This window comes from Macrobrachium rosenbergii, chromosome 10, assembly GCF_040412425.1.
Source record: "Macrobrachium rosenbergii isolate ZJJX-2024 chromosome 10, ASM4041242v1, whole genome shotgun sequence".
NCBI classification, from domain to species: domain Eukaryota; kingdom Metazoa; phylum Arthropoda; class Malacostraca; order Decapoda; family Palaemonidae; genus Macrobrachium; species Macrobrachium rosenbergii.
The window spans coordinates 6298758-6311654 of record NC_089750.1 but is presented as its reverse complement, the minus strand read 5'-3'; the positions used below and the strand labels follow the sequence as shown (position 1 = coordinate 6311654).

Below are 12897 nucleotides of genomic sequence, written 5' to 3'. Positions count from 1 at the left end.
AACTTTTCAAATACTGATCCTGAAGTGTGTCTTGCAAGAACTTTTCAAATACTGATCCTAGAGTGTGTCTTCCTGTTCTTCCTTAACGTCCTCATCTTGTTCCGGGCTTCTCTGTACTACCTTAATCATCTTTGCAGAAGGTTCGAATTGCACACAGCCCCCCTCTCTCTTCACGGCTTCCGACACAATTGCTAAAGCTGCTTGGGTTGAGGTGGCAAGCCTGCTCCTAGTTCTGGTTTTTATCAAATTCGTCTTCGAAAACATTCTTTCGGCATCGGCATTTGACGTGGGTAGGGAAAGAATGTTCAGAGCAAACGTGGGCAAAATTTTGAATTCTGGTTCACCATCTCCATTCTTCACATTTGCAAGATAAAGGAAAAATGTCTCCGCATTATTTGATGCCTGTATATCTTCTGGGATGTCTAAGTTAGGTATGTGTCTCCATTCATCATCCAGTTTCTGAAAATCACCTGAATATATTCGTGGGACCTCCCTGGCTAAATCGTACATTGTTGGCATACTTAGTAGGGCGTCATCTCTTAGACAATTTGCGACAGATAAATTACTGCATAACTGCAACAACTTGGAGTCTAAAGAAAACCTCTCCTTTATTTGAACACAAGCTGTTACCATGAACTGTCGACACCTTCTTTTGATATCAGCAATCATCGTCTCATTTGCGGCTATATTCGGTTTTTGAAATGATATATGAGCATAAGGACCTAAGAATACTTGAGTCAAGGGAATAAAGTTATTTTCATCACTAGGGTCAATAACATCGAGCTGACTATCAGTAACTTTACTAGGCATGTAATAACACCTTAAAATATCCGAGTACAAAATCCTACATTTCTTGTAGAGAAGATGGATGGTGGGTTCAGTCTTTTGAAACAGTTTATCGAAATTGTTAAAATGTGGCAATATAAAATCTAAAAATTGAAAGTATATATGCACAGATGGGTCTTGCAAGCCGTCATATATTGACTGTGAAGATGTCAATCTGTCTTCTAAATGCTTGTTTGAGAAATAGAAGGTGAGGGGTTCCCATTGCTCCAGCACACGAACCACTGCCCCATGAAGAGAAAGCCAACGAGTTTGTGAGACATGCAGTAGTTTGTGAGGTTCTGTATGACAGAATTCTTGAAATTCAACAAATTCTGTCATCCGTTTCGAGCTATGAGAAAAATAAGTGTAAATTGATCTCATCAAATCCTCACATTTTCCTGGAAGTGTCTTGGCTGCGTCTGAGGCACAGAGGTGGATTGAATGACAGGCGCAGTTAAAAATTGTGATACCTGGTGCTATTTTCTTCAAGCTGCTGGTTAACGAACTGTGCTGACCCATGACGTTACTGGCGCCATCTGCCGCGAATCCAATCAAATTTTCTATTGGGATTTCATGTCCTGACAGCAAGTTCGTAATCAAATCGCAGAGACGTTGTCCTGTCGATCTCTCGTCTTTGTCACACGAAGTGTGTACTTCTAGAAGATCCAGCAGCCTCGTCTGGATGGCTTGAAATTTAACGTCAAAATATTTCACCACTACTGCCCATGATTTTGCAGCACCTGTATCAGTCGTCTCGTCTATAATAATCGAAAACTTGTTCCTCTTTAGAGATTCCACTATTTCCTCCTTAGCAGTTTTCCCTACGCCATCAATTACGTTCGTTGCTCTTGAACGATTTAAAGTCATGGACTGCACTACTCTAGAATCACTGAATACATCCTTGGATAAATCTACGAGGTGGTCGATAGAATCTAAAGGAATGTCGTGTTCTGCAAAATATCCCGCAAGTTTCACTTCAGCTATTGTTACTTTATCTTTGATGGAACTATCTTCAAAGGCATCAGTGTTCTGGCTAGTTGATGGAGAGGATTCAAGGAGAGCTGTTGCTTTTCTTGTGACGTTAGCTGAATGAATGGCGGATGTCTCGTGGCGCTCGAGAGACGTTATTTCCGCCGGCAGTGTCTTCCGACACACGTCACAAAAGACCTGCTGTTTGTTGCCCAGCACCTCGTTCAGCCACCCTCTGAATCGCTCATCTGAGAGCCACGCATGATTAAACTTGCGTCTTGGGGCCATGTCCGCCTGTTATCTGAATATGGAAATTAAATCTGTTAAACATTAAGGACCTTGATACCTGATTGTCAACTGAATATGAAATCATCTCTAATCGGGAGATGGTGCCATTTTGGTTGAAGGTATATCAAAAGAGTTGTAATAATTAGATTTTTTTTTTTTTGCTAGACTCTATGAAAGGGGCATTACAGCTTATACAGAGATTAGCTAATTCTATACATATCATATCTATTTATTGTTAAGATTTTAAGGAACTTAGTTCGGACAATTCATTACAGAAATACGTGATTCCAATGACATTCAAGTTAATCCATATTTCTAACAGAGGCAGGTTGTGGAAGACCCTGCTAATTCCTATTGGTTTCAACCCTATGCTCGTTGCAACAAATGTGCGTGGCGAGAAGCTGTTTAGTTCTTTGATACAGAAATGCAAGTTTTCAAGACCGCAAGGGCTATGCGCTTTCAGCATCAAAGTTACTGGATAACATTAGGGTTCATTAGTAAAATCAACTATTTAATATCAGTAGTTGCAGCAAATACACTTTTAACATGCGGTTATGGTGCGATATTGGGTACCAACTACACATAGTATGGGATAAGTCAAGGCAAGTACAATATAGACTTCCGTGGAACAAGAGAGGTCTTAAGCCGATATTGTACTGACAACCAACAAAACATCAGCCAAAACTTCTTAATATAGTTAACATTTTCATACTTTATTGTGCTTTTTTAGTTCCAAATACAACTCAGTTCAACAGATATAGAAACATAGATTTTATATTATAAAAAATAAAGAGATACAAAAGCAAAAAAATTTTTGTTCAGCCTTGATAATTACGCGGAAATTCTTTCCGTTCCAGAGTGGGGCAGAAATCGGGAGCTGAAATGGTGGTGTTCATTCCGTAGATTTATTTTTCCGTCATAACCTCAAGCGTTCCGCATTTTGGGAACACTGGAAAATAGGCGTTACTCTGTACAGGTGTCCCGCCCCACCTTACCCTCAACCGGTGGAACAAAGGAAAGTAACGCCAATAACATAAGCGCCTCTATCTCTCTCTCTCTCTCTCTCTCTCTCTCTCTCTCTCTCTCAAGGTCACGGTCTTCGGAGGATTGATCGGGCAATTTTCTTTTTTTTTTTTTTTATGGGGTAGGAAAAAGGGAGGAGGAAGAGAGGAGGAAGTCTGGGTGGTGGCAGCACGAGAGAGAGAGAGAGAGAGAGAGAGAGAGAGAGAGAGAGAGAGAGAGAGAGAGAGAGAGAGAGAGAGAGAGAGGATAAAAGATCCATTTACGATATTGACAACTGAAGCACATGACTCGTTGTGCAAAACATCTAGAACAGAGAGAGAGAGAGAGAGAGAGAGAGAGAGAGAGAGAGAGAGAGAGAGAATAATAACTCCACTGACGATATTTAACAATGCATCTGGAACACCAGATTCTGTTATTCAATGTAAATGCAAATAAACAATTTATATATATATATATATATATATATATATATATATATATATATATATATATATATATATATATATGGGTTTCACAATCTGCAGCAAACGCTACAACAAACAAAAGGCACTACAAGCGAACAGAACCCAAACATGTGCAACAGGTAAGACAACTCCAGAATACCTTAGGCTACAATCTGAGAGAAAACGACCCTAGTTCCTTCAAAAGTCGATAAGTTAACTACGGATATCATCAGAGTTAAGAAATAAAACTCATAAAAGTTACACACAATTATATATATATATATATATATATATATATATATATATATATATATATATATATATATATATATATATATATATATATATATTTAAACTAAAAGCTACTATACACGTTCTGCCATTAAAGAGTCGATGGCAAGGTGCTGACAATACTTTACGAAAATGAGTAATAGCAAATTATGTATCAAGATCAATCCTACTCCCACCCACCCCACCATAAACGACCCCCAACCTCCTGCTCAGTCTTAGCTACTTCCATCCATGTCCCCACCATATTTCGATGGAGACGAACAGCCTGTCCGCTTAGCAGACTAGCAATTTCCGATATGTCCAAAAATGATAACGATAAGACCCGAATTTAGCAAACGCCACGTAACATTCTCTCTCTCTCTCTCTCTCTCCCGGCCCCCGCTAGACGGCTAGACGAAATGAGATCACAACGATAAGAACCGAATTTAACATAAGCCACGCAATACTCCTCTCTCTCTCTCTCTCTCTCTCTCTCTCTCTCTCTCTCTCTCTCTCTCTCTCTCTCTATATATATATATATATATATATATATATATATATATATATATATATATATATATATATATATATATATATATACTGTATGTGTGTGTGTGTGTGTTGTTTGTGTGTGTGAATAAATATATAGACGAAAAGGATCACAACGGTAAAAAGCGAATTAAACATAAGCCACGCAATAACCCCCTCTCTCTCTCTCTCTCTCTCTCTCTCTCTCTCTATATATATATATATATATATATATATATATATATATATATATATATATATATATAGACGAAAAGGATCACAACGATAAGAACTGATTTAACAAACGCCACGCATAACACCCCCTCTCTCTCTCTCTCTCTCTCTCTTCTCTCTCTCTCTCTCTCTCTCTCTCTCTCTCTCTCTTCCCTTCCCCTCCTTCCCCAGGCAGGGAGGAGAGGAAAGAAACGGCATGGGCGCGTTTCCTTAAAGTCGTTATGTTGACCTAAGCAATAAATTATGTAAATGTTTGTTAGTCGGATGCTGTTGGAAACAGTTCTGGTGAGAGAGAGAGAGAGAGAGAGAGAGAGAGAGAGAGAGAGAGAGAGAGAGAGAGAGAGAGAGAGAGAGTACACATCAAAGACGTGAGTGATTTTCACTCAGTCAAAATGTAGGCTAGCATTACTGAAACCATCGCCAGATATTCATGAGTATCTCTCTCTCTCTCTCTCTCTCTCTCTCTCTCTCTCTCTCTCAAACATACATAAGCAATGAATAAAAAACCAAAAGGAGATGGAAGCGCGGTCGGTGTGTTTGTATGTGTTGAAGAGAGAGAGAGAGAGAGAGAGAGAGAGAGAGAGAGAGAGAGAGAGAGAGAGAGAGAGAGAGAGAGAGAGAGAGACTGCCTCTTATACATATCACAGCAATAACAAAAACCTTATGTTATTGCAAAGATACCTCATTAAAAGTTCTGCTTCTAAACTGTGACCCTGAATTATGAACACATTATCGGAGACGACGCTTACGATCATAACATCATTTACGTGTGACTTCAATTACACAGAACTGCGACGACTTCGAAAGCATCTACGCTCTTTTAATACCTCATGAGGTCATTCAGCGCTGTGAAGAAAATTGAGAGTAAAAGATTACAAAGGTGTAAAAGGAGAAAAACCTCAAAGCAGTTGCACTATGAAATAATGGTTAGGAGAGGGTGGATAGCAAGATGGAAGAAGGAGAATATGAACTGAGGTAGAGTAAAAGGAATGGAAGGGGTTGCAGCTAGGGGCCGAAGGGACGTTGCAAAGAACCTTTAGTAATGCCTACAGTGCACCCCGTGGGGTGCACTGACGGCACCATCCCCCTAAAGGGGAATGCCTAATTTCCGATAGGTATTAAAGGTGGCATTGGTACATAACCCTCTGTGACCTTTTTTTAAAGGGAACACCAGTTATTAAGCCGAACCTGCAAAAATTATAGCTGGGATAATGCTTATAGGATGAATTAAAACAAGGCACACACAGGAGAGAGAGAGAGAGAGAGAGAGAGAGAGAGAGAGAGAGAGAGAGAGAGAGAGAGAGATAAATTTCAACTGCTAGCATTTGTGCAACCTGTCTTTCTCACAATCAGTGCAACGGAACTTTAAAATTTCGCACAAACACCATCAAAAAAACCCACAATTCCTTAAGGCCTTAGGCATCAGTCTTTGGGGGTAACCAACCTATTTAATTCTTTACATATAACAAATTCTTTAAATATAAAAATATATAAAAATATGACGCCACTTAAAAAAACACTGATATAAGGTTACCATACAATGATGGCGAGGATGATTACAAACAATTTTACAATTACTTGCTTTCTGAGGTATGTGACTAAACAATATTTCCTTCAGAAGAGTGGTTCATTGTACATTACACTAAATGGAATATGATGACATTGTTTTCTAGAATAAAACTGCTGCACAACCAATGTCGCACAGGATAAACCTTGAAATTGTAAATTTGAAAAATAATATGAGCATTAATAATTTTGTCCTTTTACACTATGTCCCCAGTAAATGTGTATGAGAGAGAGAGAGAGAGAGAGAGAGAGAGAGAGAGAGAGAGAGAGAGAGAGAGAGGTGGTGGGAGGGGGAGCTTGGGTCACAAGGAGAAGGGTCGGGAACCACGGCCCTGTTGCCATCCCAATACAATCTTATAGGGCACTTCAGTTTTGTAATCAAATTATCACTTCTTCGTCAAATATTATCATCACAAAAGTTTTGACGACCGATTTTCTTTATGGGATTAGACGTGAAATGAGTCAGTCTCTCTCTCTCTCTCTCTCTCTCTCTCTCTCTCTCTCTCTCTCTCTCTCAACACTAATTGTCTCATTCCCTCTCTACCTGAATTCCCATCCGGTCTCAATCTTTATCTCTGTCCTTTCTCCCTGACTTTCGCCCTGCTACTTCCATATCCACAACCTTTCTTAGTGTTTTTCCTCCATTTTCACCACATGTGCAGACCATCCAAATCTTTGAAAATGCCCTTCTATTCTCCAGCCTTAGAACACAACTTCCCAAGGCTCTCCATGCATACATCTTAGCACTCTGAATGTAGTAACAGCCCTTCCAAACTTCTTCCACCTCCGTGAGAAGTTTCTCCATAATATAACACGGAGTTATATAGCCTAATGTTAACAGGCATAACGCGACTTCAATCTTCATACATGGAACCTCACATCTCCGTAACCCGACGCCGGTTTAGTTAAAGGTCAGGGAGCGAAATAATCGTGCCAAATCTCCCTTCGCTCATCAACTGCGCAGAAAATTGGGGTTGGGGGGGTTGGCACCATTCGACGGATGGCATCGCAAACAAAGTCGTCGATAAAAGATTATTATGCAAAGTCGATTTCCTCCGAGGGGAAAATCGCACCGCGGTCGGGAGGAAGGGAATGGCTTTTATCCGGAGATTTATAAAAGGAATTGAATTTCATACTCCGAGATTGCCGTTCGGTTGAGCCTGCATCTTATATATACAGTATATCCCTCTTTTACAACGTCGTTGGATTATTTTAGTCGTACGGCCAGGCAAGCAGACTAGGCGTTTAATAATAATAATAATAATAATAATAATAATAATAATAATAATAATAATAATAATAATAAGAGTGTGCTACTAGAACAGCGCACACAGTAAGAAAAGTGATGGACTCTTAAGGAGGCAGGATGCAACCCGAACCCCACACTATAAAAACCACCCAGTCGAATAGGATGACTGTGATAGACAAAAAAACAAATATATATATACATATATATATATTTTTTTATAAATATTCTGCTGTTCGCCATCTATGCATTTCTTTGTAGGAATATCATTCTGACAAAGGCGGGAGAAGGCGGTTGTATCGGACGGGTTCGCGTAGGCAATTCAAAAAAAATTCACGTCCGTTCATAGCAAGACTAGGTAGCTTTAGGGACCTAACCCCATAGAAAAGTTTCCACAAATAACCCTTATTGTACGTGGTGTTAAGGTACTTTTTTCCTGTACTCTGTTCGGCGGATGTTTTGACAAAATTTCAGACCCCACGGGCATAAAAAGACGCTACCCTGTGTGTCTGACCCAGCGAGGTCGCAGAGAGAGAGAATCACCCATCAGGAACGCATGTCTGTGCGTCGGGCTCTTCGTCCCTTTGTCTTTCAGTCTTGTTACTAAGTGAAGTGGTGAATTAATCCCAGAACTTCCGATCGTCCGTTGATGCGCAGCAACTTTCGTATAACGGTAAGTCTGGAATTTTCGTTCAAAACTTCGTCAAGTTACTAGCATCTTTTTCTGTAATTCCAGCTTCCTTTGCTTCCCCCTTCACCGCCATTCTAGACATACCATATAAACAATTCGCTTTTCTGAAGTCTAGATTAAGAGTAATTTATATTGCTTAGCGACACTCAACTATTCCTCTGAAGTAACTAGGAATTAGGGAAGGTTAACAAGTCATTTACAGCCTTTAGACAGCCTTGTGTCTCGATCCCATGGTTCGGAAGAGCCTGTTGTGTTTAAAAACATACTGAACGAAGAGAAAATTGACTGTGTCCTAAGTTGGGCGACTGTTAAAGTAATTGCTTAGCTAATTGCATATTCTTTGTGTCGAGTTTCTTCTTGACTGGCGACCTTATTCAATTAAAAATCATCTGTCTTTGAGGATAATTTGTAGCTTCAATTGACAGGTTACGTGTGTCCTTGGCACTCAGGGCCTTATTAATTACGTTAATCAAGTAATAAACTCATCAGCCAAGCCCCATACGTAACTATATATATATATATATATATATATATATATATATATATATATATATATATATATATATATATATATATATATATATATATATTATTATTGTTTTTTTATTGTTTTTTTGTGATTTATAAGGTAATGGTTAGGAGTATTTTGATTTATGGGCATGAGTCTTGGTACAGTACAGTGACTTCGGATAACGAAATTCTAAACATTTGAAAATAAGGCGCTCAGAAGAATATTGGGAATTAACTGGAGGGATAGGATATCAAATAACAGAATCAGAGAAGTAACGGGGGCGCAGCCGGTCGATGAGTATGTTAGGTTCTCACGCTGGCAGTGGCTAGGCCATGTGTACAGAAGACGGGGGATAGCACGGCATACACCAGGGTGGGTTGCACTTGGTAGAAGAGGTGGCGGTAGGCCAAAGATGTGGTTGAGGACAGTGAGGCCAGAAGTAGGAGACAAGTGTTGGAGAGATCTTGAGGAGTTAGCCCAGGACAGAATGAGGTGGCGTGAGTTCACCGAGGCCCTATGCATCTCCATGGGTGCCACAGGAAATGATTGATTGATTGAGTGATTAATAATAATAATAATAATAATAATAATAATAATAATAATAATAATAATAATAATAATAATAATAATCGCATGAGCCACTAAAATGGCAAAGAAATCCACAATGGTGTAAGTGTACATATATACAGAAAATATATACAAACCGATTTGTATACATTTATAATATACATTTACACTTACCCATTGTGGATTTCTTTGATGATAATAATAATAATAATAATAATAATAATAATAATAATAATAATAATAATAATAATAATTGCATAATAATAATAATAATAATAATAATAATAATAATAATAATAATTGCATGAGTCACTAAAAAGACGAAGAAATTCACAATGGTGTAAGTGTGAATATATACTGGAAAATTAAAAAAAAAAATTTGCACATATTTTTATATACATTTACATTTACACCGTTGTGGATTTCTTCGCAATAATAATAATAAATAATAATAATAATAATAATAATAATAATAATAATAATAATAATAATAATAATAAGAGAGTCCAAAAGAAAGATGAAGAGAAACTTACTTATTAAATACTACTAAACTGCTTCAAAATTTTCACCCCTACACTATAATAATAAAACTCTACGGAATTCTCCATCCACATTTCACTACACTCTTCGCGTTACCAAAACAGTGTACCATGTCAATGAAACTACAGTATGATAAAATGAAAATCGATATAGATTATTTCTCGGCACATAACGCTGTACTAGACAGAACCACACACCCTAATAATAGTGAAAGTTCAATGTGAAGATCTCCTGATGAAATTTACCAAAGTAAAATTATCCGAGAAATCTAAAACATGCAACAGAACGTTTTCGTTTGAAACAAGTAAAAAATGAGCCGAAGCTTCGGCGCAATCGAGTTTTCTGTACAGCGTATAATCAAGGCCACCGAAAATAGATCAATCTTTAACCTTAAAGAAAATAACGCACGCTACCTACTGGGGCTAGAGGGCTGCAATCTGGCATGTTTGATAATTGGAGGGTGGATGATCAACATATCAATTAGCAGCCCTCTAGCTTCAGTGGATTTTAAGATCTGAGGGCGGACAGAAATAGTGCGGACAAAAAGTGTGGACGGACAGACAAAGCCATCTCATTAGCTTTCTTTTCCAATATGACGTGTCACCTTGAGCTTAAAATCATTACATCAAAAACACCTGAAATACCTGAGATTTCTTGATTAATCAGAATACAAGAGACATCCACAACAAACGCGAAACGAAGCCAGACAAATCTCGAGGAGAGAAAGAGACTGTCAGGGTCGAATAACAGAACATAAAGCAAAGAGACCGTCGGTAATCTTAGCCTTGGTCTCCAGACATCTCACAAAACCAAAATAAAAAATAAGTGGGAACACTTTTGATGCACAAGACAAAACATTCATTCAAGATTCAATCCATGTATGCTTTCTAGAAACACTTATTACTAATATTAAGAAATTCTAAATGTCTTATCTTATTGAGAAAACAAATCTGTCATCGAATCTAAAAATACTTTCTTGGAACTCGAAAAATATACATTAGGCAATTTACAAGACAATCTGACTGTATTTAGTAAGTAACCTCAAAATATATACTAAGCAATAAACGAGACAATCTGACTGTATTTATTAAGTAATCTATCTCAATACTGCAGGATTACAAAAAAAAAAGTATGAAACTAAAATGAATCCATAATGGTAGAAGTTTCACATGTCCAGCTAACGACGGAAACTAAAATTCTTATGAGTTTACAAACAAATCCCTAAAAAAAAAAAATAAATCAAGTATCATATGCGCAGAAGTTTCTTCGGGAAAACGAGTTTTCTGTACAGCGTACAATCAAGGACACCGGAATCAGATCTATCTTCCGGTGGTCTCGGTATAACGCTGCATGAGCCGTGGCCCATGAAACTCTCAGCCGGCCGTGGTGGCCTGTGTTGTTGCGTTGCCAGACGCACAATCATGACTAACTTTAACCTTAAATAAAATAAAACTACTGAGGCTAGAGGGCTGCAATTTGGCATGTTTGATGATTGGAGGGTGGATGATCAACATACCAATTTGCAGTCCTCTAGCCTCAGTAGTTTTTAAGATCTGAGGGATGACAGAAAAAGTGCGGACGGTCAAACAAAGACGGCACAATGGTTTTCTTTTACAGAAAACTAAAAATGGTTGCTAATAATGTAAACCAGAAATATAGATATGACAACATAAATTAATTACGTGTAACGCAAAATAAAATATTGAAAAATGTAAATAAGAATTTCCTCGTATATTACTAGAAATTGCTATAAGATTTATATATGCGATAAAGTGCTCTCTCTCTCTCTCTCTCTCTCTCTCTCTCTCTCTCTCTCTCTCTCCAAATATCTATATAATTTATATATGCACTAAAGTATCTCTCTTTTACAAATATCTACATATTTTATATATACAATAAAGCTTCTCTCTCTCTCTCTCTCTCTCTCTCTCTAAGAAATGCATGCACAAAATTAGTATACAAATGAGAGAGAGAGAGAGAGAGAGAGAGAGAGAGAGAGAGAGAGAGAGAGAGAGAGAGAGAGAGAGAGAGAGAGTCCGGAAAAGGAGGAGGAACATGATTTGGGGAGGAGGGGTACATGTGAGGAAGAGACGTGGCAAGGGTGGAGGGAAGGGGGAGGGGAGGGGAGGGGAGGAATCCAGGACCGGTCAATACCGTAGTAGGATAATTTACACACACACACACACACCCCCCACTCTCTCTCTCTCTCTCTCTCTCTCTCTCTCTCTCTCTCTCTCTCTCTCTCACCACCCTACTACTCCTCCTCCTCGTTCCTAGTCCCCAAAAAACATGCGCCCTTGGCTGCTCTCTCTCTCTCTCTCTCTCTCTTCTTCTCTCTCTCTCTCTCTCTCTCTCTCTCTCAGCTTCCGATTCTAGCCTTTATGTCCCACTTCCTGGATACCACCGTACGTGTGCTCCGGCCCCCAAGGACATGTCTTGGTTCTCCTTCTACATAATAATACAATAAATAATAATAATAATAATAATAATAATAATAATAATAATAATAATAATACACAATAATAATAATAATAATAATAAACTAATTCCCCAAACTAAAAAAACAGTCTATTACTTTGAGTCAACACTTGCTACGCAAGCGACAAAACAAACTGTAAGGAGAGAGAGAGAGAGAGAGAGAGAGAGAGAGAGAGAGAGAGAGAGAGAGAGAGAGAGAGAGAGAGAGGAGGGGGTTTCTGTAGAACATCCACTGACCTTGAACCCGCCTCTGACCTACTAATTTGACCTCACTCTACACGTCTGGGGGAAGTTCGTCTTCCCGTGACTTTAGAATGACGATCGATATGGATAATATCGAAGAAGGGAGTCAGGTGAATCATACACAATAACAATGGCGTCATTATGACTTTAGAATAACGATAGATATTAATATTTTCATACCAGATTAAAGTAATAGAGATAAATAAATCACAATAACCATGGTAATATCATTTTGACATCTTGTAATGTGAGAAGAGTAAAGTTAACTTTAAACGTGGAGAAAAAAAAGGCGCAGAAGTTTCTTCGGCGCAGTCGAGTTTTCTGGACATCGTATAATTAAGGCCACCGAAAATAGATCTATCACTTTGGTGGTCTCGGTATAATGCTGTATGAGCCACGGCCCATGAAACTTTAACCACGGCCCGGTGGTGGCCTATCCTAAATCGTTCCCTGACGCACGATTATGGCTAACTTT

At 38.5% G+C, this 12897-nt stretch overlaps 2 protein-coding genes across 3 annotated transcripts in view; both read right to left on the bottom strand.

The window, feature by feature from the left end:
* Positions 1-12897, bottom strand: part of disp (dispatched) — a 139337-nt gene that overhangs the window by 94815 nt on the left and 31625 nt on the right. The window lies entirely within an intron of this gene.
* Positions 58-2082, bottom strand: LOC136842988 (protein FAM200C-like). The gene has a single exon (XM_067110984.1). The coding sequence runs from the start codon at positions 2080-2082 to the stop codon at positions 58-60; it is 2025 nt and encodes a 674-aa protein (XP_066967085.1).